Source organism: Onychostruthus taczanowskii, unplaced genomic scaffold (assembly GCF_017590055.1).
Source record: "Onychostruthus taczanowskii isolate IOZ18803 unplaced genomic scaffold, ASM1759005v1 scaffold42, whole genome shotgun sequence".
NCBI lineage: Eukaryota > Metazoa > Chordata > Aves > Passeriformes > Passeridae > Onychostruthus > Onychostruthus taczanowskii.
In genome coordinates, this window is record NW_024501682.1 from 427,106 (window position 1) to 449,061 (window position 21,956).

At 43.0% G+C, this 21,956-nt stretch overlaps 1 protein-coding gene across 2 annotated transcripts; it reads left to right on the forward strand.

Annotated features, from left to right (window-relative positions):
* The first annotated feature begins 938 nt into the window (after positions 1-938).
* On the forward strand, positions 939-21,772 carry PACC1 (proton activated chloride channel 1). 2 transcript variants are annotated; one of them, XM_041413515.1, is made up of 8 exons: positions 939-1,042; positions 4,543-4,702; positions 6,314-6,523; positions 8,597-8,751; positions 9,600-9,742; positions 14,848-14,992; positions 18,427-18,531; positions 19,184-21,772. In XM_041413515.1, the coding sequence occupies exons 2-8, from the start codon at positions 4,663-4,665 to the stop codon at positions 19,343-19,345; spliced, it is 960 nt and encodes a 319-aa protein (XP_041269449.1). In that variant the 5' UTR covers positions 939-1,042; positions 4,543-4,662; the 3' UTR covers positions 19,346-21,772. The 2 variants fall into 2 exon arrangements, with proteins under 2 accessions (XP_041269449.1, XP_041269450.1); XM_041413516.1 differs by lacking the exon at positions 939-1,042 and adding an exon at positions 1,220-1,238 and having other exon boundaries at positions 4,606-4,702.
* The last annotated feature ends 184 nt before the right edge of the window (positions 21,773-21,956 follow it).

Genomic DNA, 21,956 nt, shown 5'->3' on the forward strand with positions numbered 1-21,956 from the left:
TTTCAAAGAAAAGGTGTCTTCTGCTTAACTTGTGCTTCCCCCCTCATTTTATAAATCAATTCCTTTGGCTCCCAGGAGTCTGGAAGAAGTCTGGTTCTTCCCGATAAGGAGCCAATAATTCTTCTCTTGGGATGTTGTGTCTTGTTGCTGTTATCTCTATGCAAATAATTTCTTGATTATCTTATCCATTCCTTGAGCTGGTTACAAAAAGTATCTTACATCACATAGTGTCTATTTTAATATTATGCTGTAGCCTAAAAACTATATTTACCACACCACTTAGAAGAGATTAATACAGCATAACTTTCCAACATAACACATATAGTATTCATTTTAATATTTGCAAAGAGCCAATCATATAATACACATTTTTCACACATCTCAATGCAAAAAAAGTTGCACATGCTTTTTCTTGATGATGCAACATTAACAATTACTTCCACGCTGGGGAAGGAAAAAAAATAAATAGCTCTGTAGGTATTTGTGGCCACGTGGTTTTGATTTTATTTTCCTGCAGTGCCCCATTGCTCCGAGCAGGGTGGGTGGGTCACCCCAGGAGTCCTGCAGGAGTTCTATCTGCTGGTCAAGCACATCTGGTGTTCTGATAACAGCCTTGAGCAACAGAAAATTAAAATTTAAAAAAAAAAAAAAAAGATAGTATTTTGTGCAGCTTGGGGGGAGCCGGTTTTCCAAGCCTGGCTCATGCTTGTGTCAGCAGAGTTTGACTTGTGAAGCAGAAGAGTCTCATCTCCCCGTCAGGAGTCTCGGGAGGAGCGATGTTCCTACAGGGCTGCCCAGGAGCCCTCAGGCGTGCGCCGAGCAGCCGGCCCGCAGCGCCGTGCCCGGACTACGCCTCCCGGCAGCCCCGGCAAGGGGCGGGCACCGCCCGGGGACGGGAAGGGCCGGCCGGGCGGCTCGGGGGTCCCGGCGGCGCCTGCTGGCTGCCCCGCCCCGTGCGGTGCCGGCGGGCTCTGCCCGGCCCCGCGGCGCCGTTCCCGCCGATGCTATGCCAAAGCCAGAGGTGTCCGCATCCTACCAGGAGGTACGGGGGGCCGGCAGGGCTGCGGGCGCTCGGCGGGCAGGGACAGCGGCGTGTCGCCGTGAGCTCGGCTCGGCGCTGGCTGCCGGGGCGTGCGGCGGCAGCTGCGCCCTGCGGACAGCGCCGGGTGGCTCGGGTGCGCTCGGCTCCGCGCTTTATCTTTGAACGGGGTTACAACAGTGGGCAGCGGCGCTTTCAGGTGTGTGAGGTGCACACGGCTGGACTCTGTAGCAGGGGTTTGGTGACAAGGGGATAGTCTGTAGGGTGTGAGCAGCGACTTGGGTAGCAGAGCTCCCGCACCCGAAACTGAAGGACGCTTTATCACGCTGCCAAAAGCCCGAGGCAGCTCCTGGTTTGCATATCAATGTACAGGCTCAGCAGCCGGCTTCCTTGCTCGTTCCTATCTCTCCTAATAGACACACAATCAATTTGTGCCAAGTTCAGCAGCGGTGGAGAGTTACAGCAGAGCACTTTTGTTTGTATCTTACGGGCAGAAGGAATGTAGGTATCTTCCTTCCTCTACATGTGACGGGTAGTTTGAGGTTCAGTCTTAATACATTCTAATTTAGTGTGGTACAGTCTGTTTAGTTTCAGCTTCTGGTTTTCTTGCCAGGCTAGAAGGCATTGGAAGGTGATGAATCAGCAGATCAGCAAAAGGCCTGTATGAACAAGTTCTCCTTTTATTTAAGGGAGTTTTATCCAGTAAGAAGGTTTTAGCCTGTGACTATCAATATGGAGTTGACTTGTGTGCTTGTACCTAGGGGAGGTACTTGTGAGAGTTAATGAACCTACACTGATGCCTGAATTTTGGACATGGGTGATGCATGTCATGTTTTGACCTTAAGTATCATCCACCACTGACACTGCCCTCCATGTCTTTGGGTTCATCCCAAACAGTGGCAGGAGTCAAGATAGGGTGTGTGTGTAAGTGTAGCACCTGTGTGTCCATTCCTTCTCCAGCACCTGCAGCAGTCTTTGTTGCTTCTGCCCCTGGCAGGAATGCTCAAATGTCTGCCTTTTCTGAGCTTCTTTTTGTCTAGTGCTTTTCTGTGTACAGGACTGAAAAAGAGCTGCTGGGACATGGGCAGGTTCCTGCGGTTGTTTCTCCCTCAGCTGTATGTGCTGAACCCAGAGGAATGCTGAGTGAAGTTCTGCTTCATGCCCTTCCTGCCCTTGACATCCTGTGCTGTCTCTGCATCCTACTGCAAACTCAACCACCCTGCAATCTGTGTTCCTTCTGATTGGCACCTCACTTCATCCTTTTATCAAAAACACACCACATGGGAAGGGCTGGCCTGTGAGGGTGAACCTGGTTGGCATGCTCCAGGTTTGCTGTTGGCAGAATCCCTGAATCCAAGGGGAGTGGCAAGTGTGAACTGTCCACTACAAAGCTGTCCTGCAGTAGTGCTGTGCTGGCTTCCCAATCCCTGGGAGGCTGTAGGAGGGTGTGTGCATGTGAGGTGTTTGGTTTGTAGGTCTGTGTGCTGCTCAGAACACAGTGGCTGAGCCATGCACAGCGCTGGGATCTTGGTGACCTCAGTTCAGATGCTCAGGATCTGCAGTAAAATAGCTGTTTTTAGGGAGTGGGTCTTACACATCAGCTCAACACTGCTTACTGCATCTGAAGCAGTGTCAGTAGTCCCGCTCTTGCCTGGCTGTCCTTCTCTGGCTTTGTCTGTGAAAAGCTTGTAAAGCATTGTGAACAGAGATAAGAAAACATAGTTGCATATTGTTTGAGATTTTTTGGTTTCTGAGGAGTGCTAAAGGTTTTGTTTTTTGAGTTTACTGCAGAATCGTTTAGATTGTGAATTGCCTCTAAGATGATTTTTCTTCCACTTGTTGAAAAAAATTGCTGTAGGTCCTCTTGAGAGGATAGGAAATACTGCTTATTTTGTTCTTTTTTAAACTTACATTGAGATCTCCTTGCCATCAGGAATAGAATTCACTTACCCTCCCAGTAATCTCAGTCAATGAGGTGCCTGTAGCTGGGGAATCAGAGAGGTGTGGGAGTCAGCTGAGGAACTGCAGTGACTTTGTAACTTTGCTGGTCCTTTGTTGGACCAGCTCTGGTATCAGCAATTTGCATGAGTATGATTTGAACTGTTTTCTTAGCTGATGTAGTGTAACTAGTACAAGAGGTTCAGTGGGTCAGAGTAGCGTATTTTGGGTCAGATAAACAGAACCAGCATGTTTCTACAAAAAGGAGCAGAGTTTTAATTTTCCCTTCTTTTATGGTGGTAATTGAAAAAGGTATCTTCAGTTGGACCCCAGTAAGAGTCTTGCATGTGAGCTGAGTTTTTAGCCTACGGGTTACCTCTTCACTTCTTGCCTCATGCTATGGGAAATCATGCTTTATTTATGTATTAAGCATTTAAAAACAGCTGGGTAACTGCTTTCATCTTGCTTTTCGTGATGAATACAGAAATACAGCAGGAGGTAAAGGAGACTTTACGTCAGATTTTGAACCCATAAAGTGAGTGGACTCTTTCCTACTAGGTGCTAATGATGATCTGGTAATGGCATAATGATGATTTCAGTACTGAATTGGTGAAATAAAAGCACTCCCTGATGGATACATTCACATTTCTGTTGTGTAAGTTAGGGGTGTAGTGTTTAATAGCATTCAGTGCAGCTGCAGCATTAACTGCGCCCCTGTTTTCCTTGAAACAGGAACAAGGCTAATGTGATGTGCTGCAGGCTCATGCCTTGGATAGTGTTGTAATAATCTCTGTGTCAGTTCCCCCATGAAAGAACGCTTGGAAAACATACAAGAGATACTTTCTAGTTATAATGTATTAAATATGTAGTGCTTCACAGTGTCGTGTGATGCTTATCTGCTGTGACGAGCTTCTGACTCTGACAGAAGTGGCTGGGCAGTTTAAACCCAGAACTCTGAACAGCAAAACAAGAAAACATCTGGTCTCTGTTGGTGTTTCAGAAACACTGGAAGACTAATTCATTGCATAACCACTAATATATAATAATCTGCACAGTGAGATCAAATAAGGACCAGAAATGTAGAGATGCTTGACTGTTGTCTCATAATGACCCAGCCACCTCTGGCTGAGACTGTATTTCAGTGCCTTGCATTAACACCTGTCAAAATGTGTCTCGTGCTTTTTGTACCTCTTTATTAACAAGTGCTAATGCTCTGTTTGCTGCTATGTGCTGTGGTTTCTTTATGCCTAAAAATATATTCTTCAGTGACAGAATGAAGTTCCTGCTTGTCAGAGAATGCTGTCCTAATTGCGGGGTTAAAGTGTGTTGGAGCTGTTGGGGAAATAATTACTTTGAACTTGAATGGAAAGGTGATATTATTGTTGAAGCAGCAGGGTAGAAGTAGGTTAAATTTGTAGCATGCAAGTCACTTAATATGTGGCTCTAAGTCTACAGAGCTGTGGCTTTTGTCTTGTGAACAAATGGAACAGAGGTTGGGTGCTCTTGGACAGGGGTTGTGTTTTTGTGCGTTAGGTTAGTTGGAGCCTCTTTTATTTGTACCATAGAAATTCCAACAATTGCAAGTTGAGAACATGTTTGGAAATTGAACCACTGTTTTAACTACACAGCTGAGTGAAGATGTGGAGCGAGTATCTGAAAATCCAGCAGAGGAAAGAGAAGGAGATATGGAAGTTCATGAAGATTCCAGCTCTGTTATTTTACCAGGTGAGAATTATTGACCCCAAATGTACTGATTTTTAGGGCCTGTTAGCTACTGCAGTGCGTGGCTTTGGTTGTTTTGATTTTGCTATTTTATTACACTTCTGAAAGTAAACAAAACACTAATTTCACTACTAATTTCATTTACTTATTTTTTGTGAATCAGTACTGATGGAAAGCCAAGTGGGTTTTCCAAGGACAAGTAGGAGAATGTTTCTTTGTCAGGAGCTGTGCTCAATCAAAACAGGTTCAGCACATCTGACTCTGACATAGCTTAGGATGTCATCTTCCTTGATGTTGTGTCTCACCTGAGTGGCAGTGGGTTGCAGGCAGAGTCTGTGCCAGATTTACATGAGCAAGATGCAATATTGAATAGATGCTTTAAAATAGATTCTTAGAATAGATCCTTGTTCAGGCTGCTTTTGGAGGGCATGGAGCAGTGTTGAATGGGCTTTTTGCAGCTCAGGTGTGGGCTCTGAGGTTAGCCAGCCTGAAAGGAGCATGGCCTTGCAGCTGTTCAAGACATATTTGTTTCAGCAGTGCAATTTTATGCATATTAATGCATAATTGTGCACAATATAATGTCCTAATTGCCTTGGCTGCCATTGCCTGGCATGTAACTTGCCCGCAGACATTTGTGAGTGGTTATGTGTGCAGTAGGGTTCGCTAAAAGGCTCCTGTTTGCTGTGGGAAGGCACAAACACCAAACTGTAGAGTTGGAGAGCAGAGGGTGGCGTGGCCTGAGAGGGCCTGACTCATTACATGACACACACAGAACGGTCAGCAGGAAGCATGGCTGCTTATCTTCTTTCTTATGTTGAGTTTTGATACAAAATTTTGTGTGTTCAGCTGTATATCACTCATGGCAAAACATGATGTGTAACTCAAGAGTACAGGAACCATTTCCTTCGAAGTATTGCCAAAAGACAGGGCAAATGCAAGGGGTATGGGTAAAGCAGTGTCTGTGTGTGGGTGAGACTACTGTGAAGATCTAAAGAGAACAAGATTTGAAGGAAAGGAGACTCTGGGAGAGTTGGGTCAGTCTCTTTCTAGCTGTAATTGAAAGAATCCTTCTATGAAAGTTTTTAACATGCACAAGGAATTATGAACTAGAGGGTAACAAATATCGAGTGACTTCTACCATGGTAGAGATGCAATGCATACAGTTGGCCATGAGCATTGGAATATTGAATAACTCCACTGATGTCTATGCTGCGTGTGTAAGAATCACTTCAGACTGGAAAAGGGCGGAAATGAGTTGGGTTTTTTTTTCCAGAAGCAAAGATTAACCATCAACAGACTTTCTTGTGAACTTCAAACTTTGTTTCTCAGTTGTCCTTGAATACAAACCTTGTTTCCTGCCTGCAGTGGCCTTAAGCAGAAGTTCACAGCCAAATTCTGGCATGCGAAAAGGAGGCACAATCTTAGGTTGATTACACCTCGTACTTGAGAAGGAAGTATCTGCCTGGCTGATCATCAAAACTAGAATTAGCTGTGGTTTTTTTAATCAAGCTGAGTTTGAGGCTTACTTTCCTCTCACATGATTGATCTTTAAATGAAAATTCAGCAAAAATATCTGTATGTTGAAGTCCCAATCCATGTTCTGTTTGTTTCCAGATGGTGAGCTGGGTACCACTACCCCTTCTTTGCGTTTCAGCAAGACCTGCCTAAAGAATGTTTTTTCAGTAATACTCCTGTTTATTTATCTACTGCTCATGGCTGTAGCTGTATTCCTTGTCTACCAAACCATCAGTGACTTCAGGGAGAAGCTCAAGCACCCAGTGATGTCTGTCACTTACAAGGAAGTGTCCTTGTATGATGCACCTGGTAAGAGTGGTAACAAGTAAAATGGGTTAAATTCTTGTTCATGTTTTTCTTGGATTGTTTTAAATTTTTGGTGTTCATTCTTCAGAGCCCAGAGTGTATATAATACTTAATCCTGGTCTTTAATTTCCTCACTTTAGATTAAAAAGTTGTATTGGCTTTGCACAGAAATGTTAACATTGTACGGGAGATTTTTGGGAGCTTTCATGCCAATAAAATGAATGGCAGAAGCTGTGGAGAGTTATGCAACATTTCATAGATAAGAAGAGTTTTCAGACTCTAAAATAAGTCCTCTTTTAGGGGAGAAAGTTAATTCCTTTTGGAAACATTCCCCAAACTGTATCATTCAAACAGAGTAACACATAGGATGTGTATCAGGAGCTCAGTGCTGCGCTGGGCAATGAGATGCCATTCACAGTAAAGAAGGTGAATTTCTGAAACCAACCACAAAATAACCACAATGCCACTTTCTACTTCCACCCTGCCTTGTTTACAGCATGGCATTACGTCAGTAGGCAAGGCAATGAAAATATGATGTGACTGCAGGGAACAATGTTGGCACAAAAATGCAGCATGGCAGCAGAAACTTGCAGTTTGCAGGAGGAGTTGCTCCACAGGGGCATTTTTGAATAGTGAGTTCTGTTGTTATTTTTTTTAATTGTCCAGTAGCCATTCATAACTAGAACCATGGTAGCAAATGCAGCTCAGTCAGTGAGTTTCCAGTTTAACAATAATACTTCTATTAGAAGTGTCACCACATTTTCCAAATACCCACTTCAGTAGTTGTGGCTGAAAGGTGTTTTGAGTTGTTGCCATATTACTGTAGTTGTTTTTCTCTATGGCCAGTTAGCCCAGCTCTGGAAGTAGTGCTTTATGTTTGGACCATATGAATCTGACTTTAAGAGTAAGCAAACCCAAGCTTTTCCCCCCTTTTTTATTTTTCCTTTTTTTTTTTTTTTTTTTTTTTCCCCCCATGTAAGCTTTTCATCCAGTTTCAGGAAGAAAATAAGCAGATTTTAAATAAGCAGAGCAGCATACATATAAATCCAAAAGTATTATTGGAAATCCCTGCAGATCAGAGAACCTAAATCAATGTAGTCTTTTAGTTTATTGCTCTATTAAAATGATGAGATGGCAAGTTGCAAGCATGGAGCTCTGAAGAAAGGAATAAAGCATTTAATATATGCTGAGTGCTTTGACATCTCACATTTTGGTGGGCAGGTCATCTCAGTTGTGAGTTAATTATATCTAATCAATCATACACTTTTTTTTGTTTGTTTTTTTTGGGTTTTTTTTAAGTTGGAATAGGTTATCTTCCAGCAAACTTGTTTCCAGTAATAATTATGGCAGTAATAAATAAATAAATTTTGAGGTTTGGCTCTTGTATTTTGCTAGCTTTCCAAAGCTGAGGTGGCTGAGTTTGCTTGAATGTGCTGTTGGGCTGAAACAGGAGGTTTATGGCATGTGTGGGTTTCCATCCAGGTGGAGTAGTTGCCTGCCCTACCCAGTGCTGTAAATAATAAGAGATGGTAGCAGTTAGTGCATGTTTGATGGCTTTGATTTTTATGATGATGTCACATTCGGTTAACAGAAGATGCTGTATTCTGAAGAGCATCTTTTCACTTCTATTTGCTCAGCCAGTGATCTTTGATCTGTCATGTATGGTATGTGCATTATTTCCAATTAACACTTGGTGTGTTAAATGCTAATATCTGAAAACTAAAGCACTACGTGTCCCATTTGATGCTCCCTAACATATTTTACAGGTTATCTGGGATTGAGAGGGACTGATGGATTAGCTGCTGGCTTCTGGGAAACTCAGTAGCTTCTATGAACCTTGAACTGTTGTAACAGAATATAAGCCCTTATTTTTTTCAGTGCATTGTGGGGGTTCTGTCCTGATGCAGTTGGTCTTTTTGTCCTGCTCCAGAAAAATGTGGAAGTGCATGGTTTAATTTGATTGTTTGGTAGCATCTTAAAGATAGCTCAGTATCCTGTGGGATTACATTCCAGAATGAAATTCTATGTCCTCAGGAAGGAAATCAGTGCTCTCCAATGTTTTTTCTCCCCAAACAGGTATTGCCTTTTACCCAGGCAAGGCTCGGCTGCTTAGCTGCAAACATCATTACTACGATCACATTCCACCTCTGATAAATCCAGGTCAGCCAGGAGACATTGAATGCACCACTCAGAGGATCAACTACACAGATCCTTTTACTAATCTAACTATGGTAATAACAATATCATAGAACACAGCTTGTTCAGTGTGGGGTTTCTGGTCATAATCGCGCTGGAAAGTAAATGTATGTACTACATGCTGTAAAAAAATCCTTGCTTTTGGATGGTTTGGATTTTTTGTAAGCCATCTGTCATTTTGTTTTCAGAAATGTAAAAGATCACAGACAGTGTATATATGTGTTATGGAAGATCAGCTCTCCTGTGGGTGTGTGCAGCACAAAACCCTTAATGGCATAAAATAAGTCATTTTTCACAGTGACCCTCTCACTTCATTCTTCTCCTAAATGAACTGGGAAGCATTTACCTTGATATGGTAAACCTAGCTTTGATTGAAGGCAGTATCAGTATCCATTGAAGGAGGATAGCTAATCTCTTTTTTTATGTTTGCTGGGAATTCATACATGAGTTCCTGCTGGGAATTATATACCATGTTTGTCACACTTCGAAGAATCTTAAATGGGCACCAAGTGCTTCATTACACTGAAATGCTTTGAGCCAGCAAGATGGGTACAGTGAGGAGTGATAGTCTGTCTTAAATTGCCCTTAGAAGTGCAAGGACTCTTGCTTCTTGATAAACAAATGTCCAAAACCCACAAATTACCATATTTAATACTTAAATATTAATATTTAAACACTGAATCTTGATGTAAAGATCTCCTTTTTAAACTAAAAGGAGGGACTGAAGTGGCATTCTTGTTAGCTATTTTAATAGATGTGCACTTAGTGGCAGCCAAGAAACTCTGTGTGTGTTAGATTTCTAGAGTATTAGTGCCAGATGGCAAATTAATGAACAGGAAATGAGGATTCCTTTGCTCCTCTCACCATCTCTGTTTGCTTACAGAAGTATGCTTTGGTTGTTCAAGGCCCTCGTGATGTGAAGAAAAGGGAGCTGGTGTTTTTGCAGTTCCATTTAAATGAGACAGACCAAGATTTTAGTGCCATTGACTACCTGCTGTTTTCTTCTTTCCAAGAGTTTGTCAGCAGGTATGTAAAGGGGGGATGAGCCTGTGGCTGCATTGAACTTGCTGTCACAATACTTGTGGAAGCAGGGCTTTTTCAGTGAAAATCAGGCAGGCTTTTATGATTTTTTAAAATGTTTGTAGTATGTTGGTGTTCTTTCACGTCTTTATTTACTAATCTGACCTTTAAAGAATGTCTTGAGGGCTTTTTCAGTGACAAAAACTGTTCTTAAACCGTTTTTTGCTGCACTTTCTCAAAGCCTGGGGTTTGTGCTGGCTTCCTGCTGTCTGCTGCTGTGGGTGATCAGGAAGTGTGCTGTCCTGGGTAGTGTGTCAGGAAGTGCACCAAGAACACAAACATTTCTGTACCATTTGGGGGTTTTAAAAGCAATTGCTGTAAAGGTCAGATCCCTAGATTGCTTTGTTGTGATTTCATTGAAAGATTAACTCTGTTTCTTTGTATTGCTGGCTTTATTTAAGATTCTACAGAATTATGTAAATTCATATATGGGGTTTTCAAAATTGTATTTTTGTATTAGTTTGGCATTTCATGCTTGATGGTTTAATTTTTCTTTAATTTAAATTCAAGTTCCGTTCTTTTCTCTGAGATCCAGATTAAAAGTTAATCAAGAAATATTAGTCATAGTGACACCTGATAGAAATCCTTAATTTGATAATCGATGCTCAGTGAAAAAGGGACAGGGGATAGAGGACCTGTGCAGAAGAAAATTAGGTGAGGGAGGGAAGAGAACAGATTTTATTGTAGCAAGGCCTTCTCAGAGGCTTTGACATGGTCATACTGATGCTTTTCAGGTGGATCAAAGACTGGAAGTGTTCAGACATGATATCTCTGGGTGGCCAAAGACCAGTTAGTTGGATTTTCCTTTTGTAAAGCATTTCTGCTTCAGTGAAGACATCCTAAGTCTTTAACTGTTTTCTGTAACTGTACTGAAACACCTCATAAAATGCTAATGTTCTGGGTGTTTTAGGCATTGATATTTTAGGGTGGGAGAACACCAGTTAAGAGCAGTGGTGTAGAAGGTGCTGCTTGTTCCTTATGGTTTTTTTCCTGGTTTTATGGCTTGTGCTCTGGTTAGAAATGCTTACAGTGGGACCCCTTGCGGCAAAGTGCTCAGCTCTTTCTGCACTGCCAGGCACCAGCACTGCCTGAGACCACTGCAGTGCCCTGGTGCAGCTGGCTGGGGACAGCATGAACAGCTCAGTCTGGGCATCCTCAGGCCTTGGAAGCCACATGGGAAAGGGGGATGTTTGTTTGGGGATGCATCCTTTGTGCTTGCTTGAGGCAGGTAGTAGGAATAGGAGTTAAAACTGGTTTTGAACTAACCCAGGTGAATGGTAACATTGGCAAGGGAAAGAAGGCCTTAGTGGTAAATGATCTGCATGTCTAGATGGAATACAGGAAAAGAACCAGCTGTGGGCAAGAGGCCAGTGGTGTCTTTTCTGCAGCATCCTCCCAAACTTGATGCAAATGGTGTGGCTTGTCTTGCTCGGTGCTGTGTTTGCTGTCCTGGCCTGAACTGGCTGGGCTCAGGGCAGGTTGGAAGTTTACATTTCTCCTGACTATGAAAAGTGCATGTGAACCTGCACTGTGTATGTGGAGAGCACTCATTCTGTTCAGCTTCCAGCAGAAGAGAAAATAGATTTCTTGTTCATCAGCAGATGCTAAATTTAGCTGATGGGAAGTCTGGCTTAAGATATCTGTAGAAACTGTTATGTGTCCCTCCATACAGCCTCTGAAATCTTCCATTACTGGCCTCTGTTAACTACTTTTCCTGACAAAGTGTCTCACTGGTTATGAGAGCCCAGAATAACACTGTGCCCAGCAGTTCATGTACAGTGTTATCAGAGGTGCACAAGCAAGAAAAAAATGGCATCCAAAGACTTGTAGCTTTAAGAGATTTTTTGTGGTGTAGTAAGTGCTGAGGACTCGAGCAAGTTCCAGTTGTTTCTGTCAAGGGCTTTATTCTCTGCAGCCCTTCTGTTAAAATTGGATCAGACTCCATGAAACTGGCACTGCTCACTGGTTTTGTTCTGGTCTCCACAGAACACTGCTGCACTGTGTGCTGTTGTTGGCCTCTGAGCTGGAGGGAGATGCTGCTGGCTTCTTTTTCTTTTTCTTTTTTAAGGTAGTGTTTGCTGCTGTGTGTACCGTATTAATTGGAGGGAGGGAAATAATGAAACCCTTGCAAATTACCCAATATGTGTGGCTAAAAATGCAAGTTCCTCTCCTGAACTCTCATTAGGATAATACGTGGGGTTTAGAAGAAAATCCTGAATGTATTCCTGACAAAACTGTTAGTGTAGCATGTCAAATAACTTATGGTCCTGTGAAGTGATGGATGCCAGTATGAACAAATCAGAGATGATTTCAGGGTCTAAACAGAGCCCCATGTTCATGTCTCTAGTCTGGATTGCTGCATGCAGAGAAATACAACATAGAAGGATTGAGACTTTTGGTACCAACACCAGCCTTTATTAGATGCCATGGCTGTTTGAGTTTCCTGCTCTGGGGAAACACAAAAGCAATAAACACATTGGACTTGAACCATCAGTGGGTTTGGCTCTTGCTGTTGCATTGGAATCTGCTGGTGGGATGTCCTGAAGTTCTCTGGCTCTCATGGGGTGGTCCATAGACACTGGTGGTAAGGGATCCACTGCAGCACTACAGCCCAATCCAGAAATAGGTTAGTGACTCCCACACATAAATGAGAAAAAAAAACCCCAAACAGCAACAAAAAGAAGAGGTGTAGCCTGTGTGGGTTGTCTGTCTTTGGTGGGAAGAGGGAATTAAAAGAAACTCCGTGGAGAACTGTTTTTCAGCTTAAAATCCCTTTCCTGTCTTGTGTTCACTTGGTTGTGTGTGGTTTTAAAGCTGTGTTATTTGCCCTCTGCTATAATTTGTGCAAAGCTTGTGCCTCTCTGCTGTGCTCCTCCTGTCCACCCCCCTTTTTTTCCCCTCACTCTGTGGCAGTGGTCTGGATTATGGAGATGCCTCTCAGATCACTTCTCCACAGTTTCTCCTAAGATATTATTAATCCTTCTTTTTCCAGCCTGCAATTACTGTCGAAGGCAAAGCATACTGCTGCTGTCTGCCTACCATAGAAGTTGTGGCTGTAACGTTCAGCTCTGTCTCATAACTTCCTGCCTCATTTTTCCATGTTGGCTTGGAAAGCTTTTCTGTGTTGCTGTATTTAGCCAGCCATTAGGCATATGACTGGCTGGCAGATGCTAATTATGTATGTTCCTCTTCAGTGGCAAAGCACTCCAGGGCTCCCCTGTGCCGTCCCCTCAGCTGCTGCTCTGCCACATCCCAGGAGGGGAAGCAGTTGTTGGATTAGGTGTTCCTGTGTCGCTGGTTTGCTCTGGTGAGGGGCAGGCAGGCCATGGGCTTTGTCCTTAGGCTCTGCCCACATCTTTCCTGTGGGAGGCAGAGAGGTGCCATCCTGTTGGGGTCACTAAACAAGCACCTTATGTCAAAATAAAGATATTCCTAACTTCCTAGGACATCCTGGGAACAGCATGTCCCTTGATAGGTAGCAAAGCGTGTTAGTTTTTCTTTCCAGAAACCCCTTCTCTTTTCTATGCATGTGCACAGTGGAATTCTGAGTCCATTGCCTGAAGCCCTGACTTGAGAGAAGGGCTTTGCTGGGTTTTGCCCTCCCATGGACATGTGTGCATTCATCTATTAAGCCTGAGCAGGTGCTGTGGTACAGAGTAGCCATCAATTTGATATTTAATCAGTGCAGTCCCTGTGGTCCTTGTAGACAAGGCACCTTGGTTTGTAGAAAGAAAAGAAGCCCTGAGTTTAAAAACTAAGAAAAAAATACAGGAAAAGTGCAAATCCGGTCAGTACTGGACAAATCTTCCTGACTGGCCTGTTCTGGAACAAGAGCTTGCTTCCTCACCTCTGCTTTCCTCCTTTACTTCTTTGCATTTTTCTCCTGGAAGACAAAAGGAAAGATGAAGGAAAAGATGAAGGAAAACACCTTCATCTCCTAAAAGACCTGGTTATGCACACCCTCTGCCACAAAAGCAAAGAACACTCTTTCCCTTCTCCTATGTAGATGGATTTAATCTGCATCAAAACCCTCTCCCTTCTTTTAAGGACCAACATACCCTGGCATAGCTCTACAACCTGAAATCTGTCTTAGTAAAAATAGCCTTTAATGATTCCTGACTTCTCAGAGTGGTTTACCCCTTCTTCTCAAATGAAACCTTATTGGAGAAGCAGCTGCAGGGCTGGGCTTATTTCACAGGGATGACATGAAAATGGCTAAAATCACAGTACTGAAGAGCTCCAAGTAAATAGCATGGTTAATTCGCTATGTCCTGTGCAGCTGGTAGAGAAGAAATGGAGACCAGAAATGCCTTCAAGCTATCCCTTTACTACTTGCAGCATGAGGAGTGTTGGAAGCCTTAAAGATTTACAGTTGCAGTATTAAAAAGCAAAACCCCAACCAAAACACACAAAGCAATCCTGCTGTTCTGGGGGCTGCAGATAGCTGTGATTGCCCATTGGGATAACAGTTATTGTCCATTGGGATAATAAGAGTTATTGCATATTGGGATAACAGTTATAGCAGGTGGGAGCCTCACACCAAAGCTAAAGTTCTTCCAAAATAATAGGATTATACTGAATGTCAATTTCAAGGCATTTTAAACATGTATGCATTGTAACTGGTTTATTTGGCAACCAGAAATGAGGTGAAGTATCCTGTCCTTCCTCTTGGCTCTTCCTGCTGTCTCTTGCTTCCTAACATGGTGATGAGTTGTTTCCTGAGGTCCTGGCTCTGCTCCTTTCTGTCCCAGAGGTGGCTGGTGAGCAGAGCTAAACTCCCTGTGGGGCAGAACAATCCCTACAGGCAGGCAGAGCTCCAGGGTTGTGGGGCACCACGTAAGTCCTCTGCAGTTAAGGATGCACCAGTGAAGTGCTACTATTAATGAAAGCATCACTACACACAATGTTTTAAATATGTTGAGTTCAGCAGATGGAGAATAAAAGGAATTGTGAACATAGCTTGAAGATGAAGAGCCTAGGTCTGACCTTCTCCTGACTACAGTGCTACATTGATTTGGTCAATAAAGTAATGCTTTTTTTTTTTCCTTTAGTTCAGAAAAAGCAAAATTCATGAAGGACTGTGAAAGCTCATACTCCAGCTGGAAGTTTTCTGGAGGCTTCCGAACTTGGGTCAAGATGTCCTTGGTCAAAACAAAAGAAGAAGATGGTAGTGAGACTGTTGAATTCAAACAAGAGGTAAAAAAAAAAAAAAAAAAAAAAAAAAAAAGTAGTACTCATGTTTTGGGAGTCTGGTTTTTGTTTCATTGCATCCATGATGCCACTCTGCACTGAGCAATTTTGGCTCTAGTTGCTCCCACTGTTTCTCAAGAAGGAGGGATTCTGTAGAAGTGTAAATGTCTTGATGTGCTCAGCTGTTGGTGTGGCCTCGTGACAGAGCTCAGGAAGATATCTCCTAACAGGGAGGCCAGAAATCCAGGCCTCACTTGGGTTATGACAGCTGTAGTCTGAGGTAAGGGTTCCAAGAGACTGACATAGAAATACTAGCACAGCTACCTACAGTTCAAGGTGGAGAGCAGTTGCCAAAGGAATTGTCTAAGTAACAGCTACTGTTGGAAAGAGGTATTGTTTAGGTTGCCACTGATGTTACAATGAAGAAGTAAATGTAAGCCTTGTATCCTTTGTAGCATTCTTATGTCTGTTTTTTGTGTTTGGGTTTGGAATTTTAGCTGTTGAGTGTCTTTAGAAACATGGAGTAACTTATTGCATCACTTAAAACTAGAAAATATGCAGGTGGAAGATGCAAGCTTATCTAGAGAGGAAATGAGCCTGACTTGCATTCCTGTTCTGTTCACATTAATGCATGGGAAAATAATTATGTTTTGAGTTTGTTTTGTTTCCAGTGTTGGTTGGAAAGGAAGTGTCTCACTAGTGGTGAGAAATGAAAATTTTAAGAGCTGTCTTTTCCAGAGGGTGTCTCTTTCAGAGATTTTACTTTCTCTTGGTCCTTGGTACTCTTGGAAGGAGTGTTCTGGGGAGAGCAAAATGAAGCAGAATCTTCAGTTCTATCCTTAGTTCTAACTCTTAGGTGTTACATGGCACAGCCTTAAGGAAAGCCCCGACTGTGATGGGGGGTACACTCCTACTCCACTAGAGAAGGACAGGAGGCAAATCCCAGAGTCAGGCAAGTCCCATGTTAATACCTTGGTCTGGAGGAGAGGAAAGAATGCATCAGTCTGCTGCTGCCATGTAAGCACTGACAGGAGCTGCCTGTCTGTCCCTCAGCACCTACAGCTCTGTATCATTTGCCATTTGGTGCTTACCATTTTTGAAAGTCTTCCTTTGTGTGCCCAAGTCTAATGTGTCTCAAAGTGGAAACAAAAGGCTGGCTCAAATTCAGGGAAAAAAGAGCTTTTTGTGACCATAAACGTCTGTTTAGTTCAGCAGTTATGGACTGATCATCTGAGTAAGTGAGCACTGTTGCTGGTTTGGGTTTTCTGTTTGTTTTGTGGGTTTGTTTGTTGGTTTGTTTTTAATAAAACCTAGGAACCAGGAATCAGATCCATATTAATAATACAGCAGAAATTGAAACAGCTCAGACATAATTTGTACTTGCTTTGTTTGACAGTACAACATCTGCTCAAATTGCACCAGGAAGTCCATTAGGCTTTCAAATCCAAACCTGGGAGCTGTCATACTGGAAAGATGAACACAATTACTAGGTCAAACAGAACAGTCACTCACTCTGCTAACTAGCCCAGCAGTCATTCATTTGTATTTTCTTCCTTTCCCATTGCCTTTGTTTTGCCTTGTTTGTTTCCTGGTGTGCAGTTTTCTTGGATGAGTGTGGTTGGGGCACTGGTACTCTGCAATAAGGAAATCAGCTGTGGAAGTGTGGGGCAAGTGTTGGAATCCAAAATACAGGGAATTCTCAAAACTTTGGGCCTGTAAGCCAAAGCTTAAATTAAACACTGGATTTGATCAGAGACCTTGGAAAAGGCTTCCAAACTTAAATGCTAGAAGCAAGAATGTGGATTTATAGTTTAGAGCAGACACATGTTAAGCGAAGTAGAGGAAGGTTTAGAGTTTTAGGGTACAGTACTTTAGGTTTGTATGTCATAACATGATTGGCTAAGAAAGCTTACACTGTAGTATGAGTCCATAAGACAAAATATTTAAGGATTGGGTGTAAAACAATCCTTGTTGGCAGTGTTTTATTGGTTAATAAAGGTCTTGCAACAAGAGGTCTTGTGACCTTCTGAACCATGGGGTAAAGATGTGAGCTGAACTCACCCTTCCTGCCTGTAGAAGATAAGGAAAATAAATTGCATCATCTAAAGCAGCTCACAGGTCCTGTCTCTGGTTCATTCAAAACTCCTCACAAATCCTCACAGGCAAGTCTGCAGCAAAGGTGTTTGACCAGAAACCACAAGCTGGGGAAGCTCCCTATGCTCTGAGTAGCCATGAACAGTGTTCTGTCTCCTGTTTCGTCTTGCCTGCAGCTTAAAATCTCTTCAGGGCTGGGGCTGTGGAGAAGACTGAAAGAAACCCTGAGGTATTTGTAAAGAGACTGCACCATGGCAGATTGCAGGCTTTTGTGGCAGGTCATCCCTCATGCCATGGGAAGGGTTGTAAGGAGATGAAAAGAGTGGTCTGCTTAGAGACTTCCAACTCTGCCTGGAAAACTGGGCTCACAAAACGTAGAAAAGGCATGCTCTTCCATCATCTCTCCCATCTTCGTGTCACAACTCTGATGCAAAGTCACAGTGCTGCTGGATTCATTGCTCCCAGTACAGAATTAAACAGGACGAGCAGCAGTACTCCCCTCTGCACGCACCAAGATGTAAACACTCCTTTGAGGCTTGGAGAAGGGAGATGTCCTTCCACCACTGTGCTTCCCTGAGGTCCCTGTGTGGCTCTTGGGCAGTTTGTGTTGTGTCCTAGGAGCAGGGGGCAGTTCCAGCTGTGTTGGTTACTGCCTGTGTACAAAGCCTGTGTAGTTCCCCCCTAGGCTGGGGGCAGGTGGTACAATACGAGTGTTTTCCTGGGCCTGATGTCTTCATGTTTTCCTGGTTGTGGTTTTTGAGACTCTGGCTTCATGTGGCTGTAACACAGTCTGGTATCCTAACCCAGTTCCCTGTTGGAATTGTGTTACAGCTCTCTGCTGGGCAGCATTAGTTCCAAGTGGTGACCTAGTTAATGGGCAGTACTGGGAAGTATGGGTTTGGTTGTTAATACCTGGGCTTCTTTCCGTCCATGTTAATTCTGCACTTGCTGGAATGTTCTAGTTTATTCTACAATCCATTTTTCAAAAAGAAGGAATCTTCCTGCCACCATTATGTGGTTCTCTGGCAAATAAATTTAACATTCATTCATGAGAACTTTCCAAATGTTTTATTGCTGTAAGTAAATTAATTTTGGAAATAAATTGTCCCCTCTTGAGAGGCAATGTAGAAATGGTATTGTAGTGTGATACTGAGTGAGAAATAGGGAAATAATGAGACAGAGGGAGGACGTATTTTGGCAGCCCATTGCTCTAGGTAGAGAAAGGCTGCAGTGGAAGTCCCTAAATAGTCTGGTATTTTCACCTTCTTACAGGCCTTTTCTGTTGCACAAAAGACTCATTGTACTGCTGAAGAAAGTAACCTGCACTTTTCTCTCCCTCTCCCTAGACCAGTGTGGTTAACTACATTGACCAGAGAACTAAACCAAGGAGTGACCAGCTGTTCTTTGTGGTGTTTGAATGGAAAGATCCTTTCATACAGACTGTTCAGGACGTGAGTAACCCGCCTGTCCCCTCTTCAGTCACTGTCTGACTGTGCGTGCTCGTGCTGGGTGTGTGCGTACACTTGCCTCTGTCACCTCACCCCAAGAAGAAATGCGGAGAAGAGTGAGGATACTTCTGAAATTTCAGTGTAGACTCTTCCTTATGTCCAGTAATGCATTCTGTGTGGAGGTTCCTTGGGCTGGTGACACTCAGCATTCTGCTTGCAGCTAGAGGTACCATGAAGCTAAGAAAAGCGCCTGTCCCTCTGTTCAAGCAAAGGGTAGCTTCAGGGCAGGGCTAAAATTTGTGCTTTAGTAAGTCTGCTGCATAATTTGATTTAATGGCTTCTTTTTTTTTAGTTGACAAGAAACCTAGGCTGAAATAAGAATAATAAAAATAGCCTAGTATATTTTTTTAATCCATTATTATAATAAATTCATTAGAATAAAATCAGCAGCAAAATCTAAAGTGTTGGTGTTTTCTTGCCCAAAACCAGAGTGTGAATGCAGACTGTGTGGGACAGGAGTTGGTCCTTTGCACTCCTGCTATCCCAGCCCAGGCACCTCCTTGGCCTTTAGAGCCCAGTCCTATTCCCACAGCTCTCACTCCTCTCTACCTATGTGGAATCGGATGAGGGGACTAATATTTGTCATCTCTTTCAGATTATCACAGCAAATCCCTGGAACATGATTGCTCTTCTTTGTGGTATCTTCCTGGCCCTGTTTAAGGCAGCAGACTTTGCTAAGTTAAGCGTTAAGTGGATGATCAAAATCCGAAGAAGGCATCTGAAGAGGACTCGTCAAGTAACAAACCACATAAGCTGAGACTAAGACTGCCTTTTAACTGTTCATAGCAGGAGAGATAGAAAATAACTGGAATAAACTGCAATCAGCAATTAAAGCTGAAAACCAGGTATGCTTTCTTCCAGAGAGATGCTGGCTGGAGGAACAGCCTAGTGAACTGGCCTTGGAAGTGCAGAAAGAGCTAACTCTAGCACAGGTCTAACAAACTCACACTTTTCTAGTCCAAGTTTAACAAGTTTACCTCTGTGTATGGGGGAACCAGGGGGAAAGGTGGGAACTCGCTGATGTCCAGAAAGTCATAACTGTAGTAAATTGTGAAAAAGTGGACAGTATTTGAATGTTTCTCCAACAGATTCTTTAGTTTCTGCATCAGCTGTGAGCTGCTCCCATAGCACAGTCACTGCCTTGATGGTGCTTAGTGGAAGGTAAAGTGCTCTGAAAACACCCTGGCCTCCCTTCTCCAAAGTATATTTTAAAACAAAATACACTGGAATTCTATTACATGTCATCTTTAAATCAAAGTACAATGACTTTAATATTAAAAAATACTTCAAATAATCTATGGTGTGCCTTCATTGAAACTACCTGCTCTCAGGTTGGGAAGGAGCTTTACAGGAGACAGGAGTGCTGTGGCATGAGGATAAGGTGTAAATCACAGATCAGTCCATCTCAAAGGAAACTCAAGCAACAGGACAGCGTGGGGGGCTGAGCTGGTGGCTGATCTCAAAGTCTGTCTCAGGCTATTGTTCATCCCTCTTTCTGGCAGTCTTTCCTAAGGAAGTGAAAAATAGTCTTTCAGCAGCAGGGCATGGAACTGTGATTCTGTTCTATGGGGAATGCCTGCTCACCAGCTGTGCTGGGGTGCTGGTGTCTTTTTCTTCCTTATAAGTCCCTTGTTAGTTGAGATGCCTGACTTGGACGTGTGGAGTCTACAGGGAGCAGGGCACCACTGTGTGTTTGCTCTGAAGGCTTTGCTGCAAGGACACCAACTCAGAGTTTGCTTCTTCCTTCCTCTTCCAGCAGGGTACTCAGAGGAGTAAGTGTATCAAAAATACCCCCTCACCGTCCTTCCTTGTTTTTGGCATCTGAGGAAGCCTTTTGGGACAAAATTTCCTACTTTCAGCTGGCTTCCAGAGCAAATTAAGGCACTGCATTGACCAGACAGCCTCAAACAGGGGAGCAACAACTCATTGCATTAAGATAAATAGCAGCACTGGCTGTTTGGGGGAAAATGTTTACTCAGGGGACAAAGGGGTTTGTATGAGAGAAAGGTGGTGTCCAGTCCCCACCTTGTCTTCAGTATCTCACAAGGATGGCTCCTGAGCAGCTCAGCCTAGTGCACAGCAAGGGATTCAGATTAAACTGAACAAAACCAGCAAAGGGCAAACACTGCATGGTTGAAGCAAAGAAGGCTACTCCATCTCTGGGTGGTGGGGAACAGGACAGAAACCAGGCAGGGGGTGGAGGAAGAAACGATTGTAATAGGTTCTGATGGATCCTACTGCATTTTTTCTTTTTTATTTGCTAATAAGGTCAGAGAAGGTAAGCTGGAAGACAACGTAGCTGCAGCTGTGGGGTGAGTAGAAAGCACAGTTAAATAAAGGACAAAACTCCTTTTTGCAGTATGTACTATTTTTTCCCCTCAATAAACTCCCACAGCAGTCCACTTCAGTCACTACATCTCAGCTGTCAAGATGTTTTGTTTTATAAGGAAATGTTACAAGAGCAGACCAGCGATCCCAGCCAAGAAACCTTTCTTTTGCATACCTATTTATAGGAGCGATCCTGACAGCAAGTGTTGCACAATTTGGAAGGCTATCTTACGGCTCCTGCGTTGTTTTTTTTCTATTACTTAAGCCTGATGTCCCTATTTGTAACCTTGGGAGAAACTCGTAAACAATTACAAATGGCAGTGATTTATTCCTTGAACCCCTGCAAGGTGTTTGAGTCCCCATTTGTGTAAGTTATTTTCATTTAGGCTCTAGGACAGATGAACAAATTTTGTCGCACACTGGGAACTTTATTTTTCTAAGGGCAACAAGGCACTAAAGCACTAAACCAAGGTGAGCTGTGCTTGTGTGACTGTCCTTTCCCTTCAGGCAGTGCTAGTCCCATACCCTCTGTGAAACAACTACTTGGACACAAAAATGAAGCAACAAATTAAGTGTAATACAGTTGACTCAAACAGCATGGCAGGGACTTCCCCACTTTTGCCACTCAGTGGAAAGCCACACTGGACAGCTAAAAAGTTGTTTGTAACAGCCCTTCTAATTCTACTGGTCTTCAGAAACACAAAGATGTGAGGTACAGCACTAAATACAAACATAAAGACTTTATTGAATGCTGCTCAATTCCCCAAAGATCTTTCATTACAAAATTTTTCCACACAACTGCAATTGAAGAGATTGGAATGGTACTCTGATAAAAGATGTGAAAAAAAAAATACTTGATCAAGTAAACAGACAAGACTTCTATTGTCAACTTTCCACCTTTAGAAAACAGACTGCATTTTCTTTAAAGAAAACAAGGAATAATTTCTTGACATTCTTCCCACCTTACTAAAAAAAAAAATAGTAATGCCAATTTTGGTCTCATTCTTCAGTCCATGAAATGCTAAAACTAATGCAGAAAC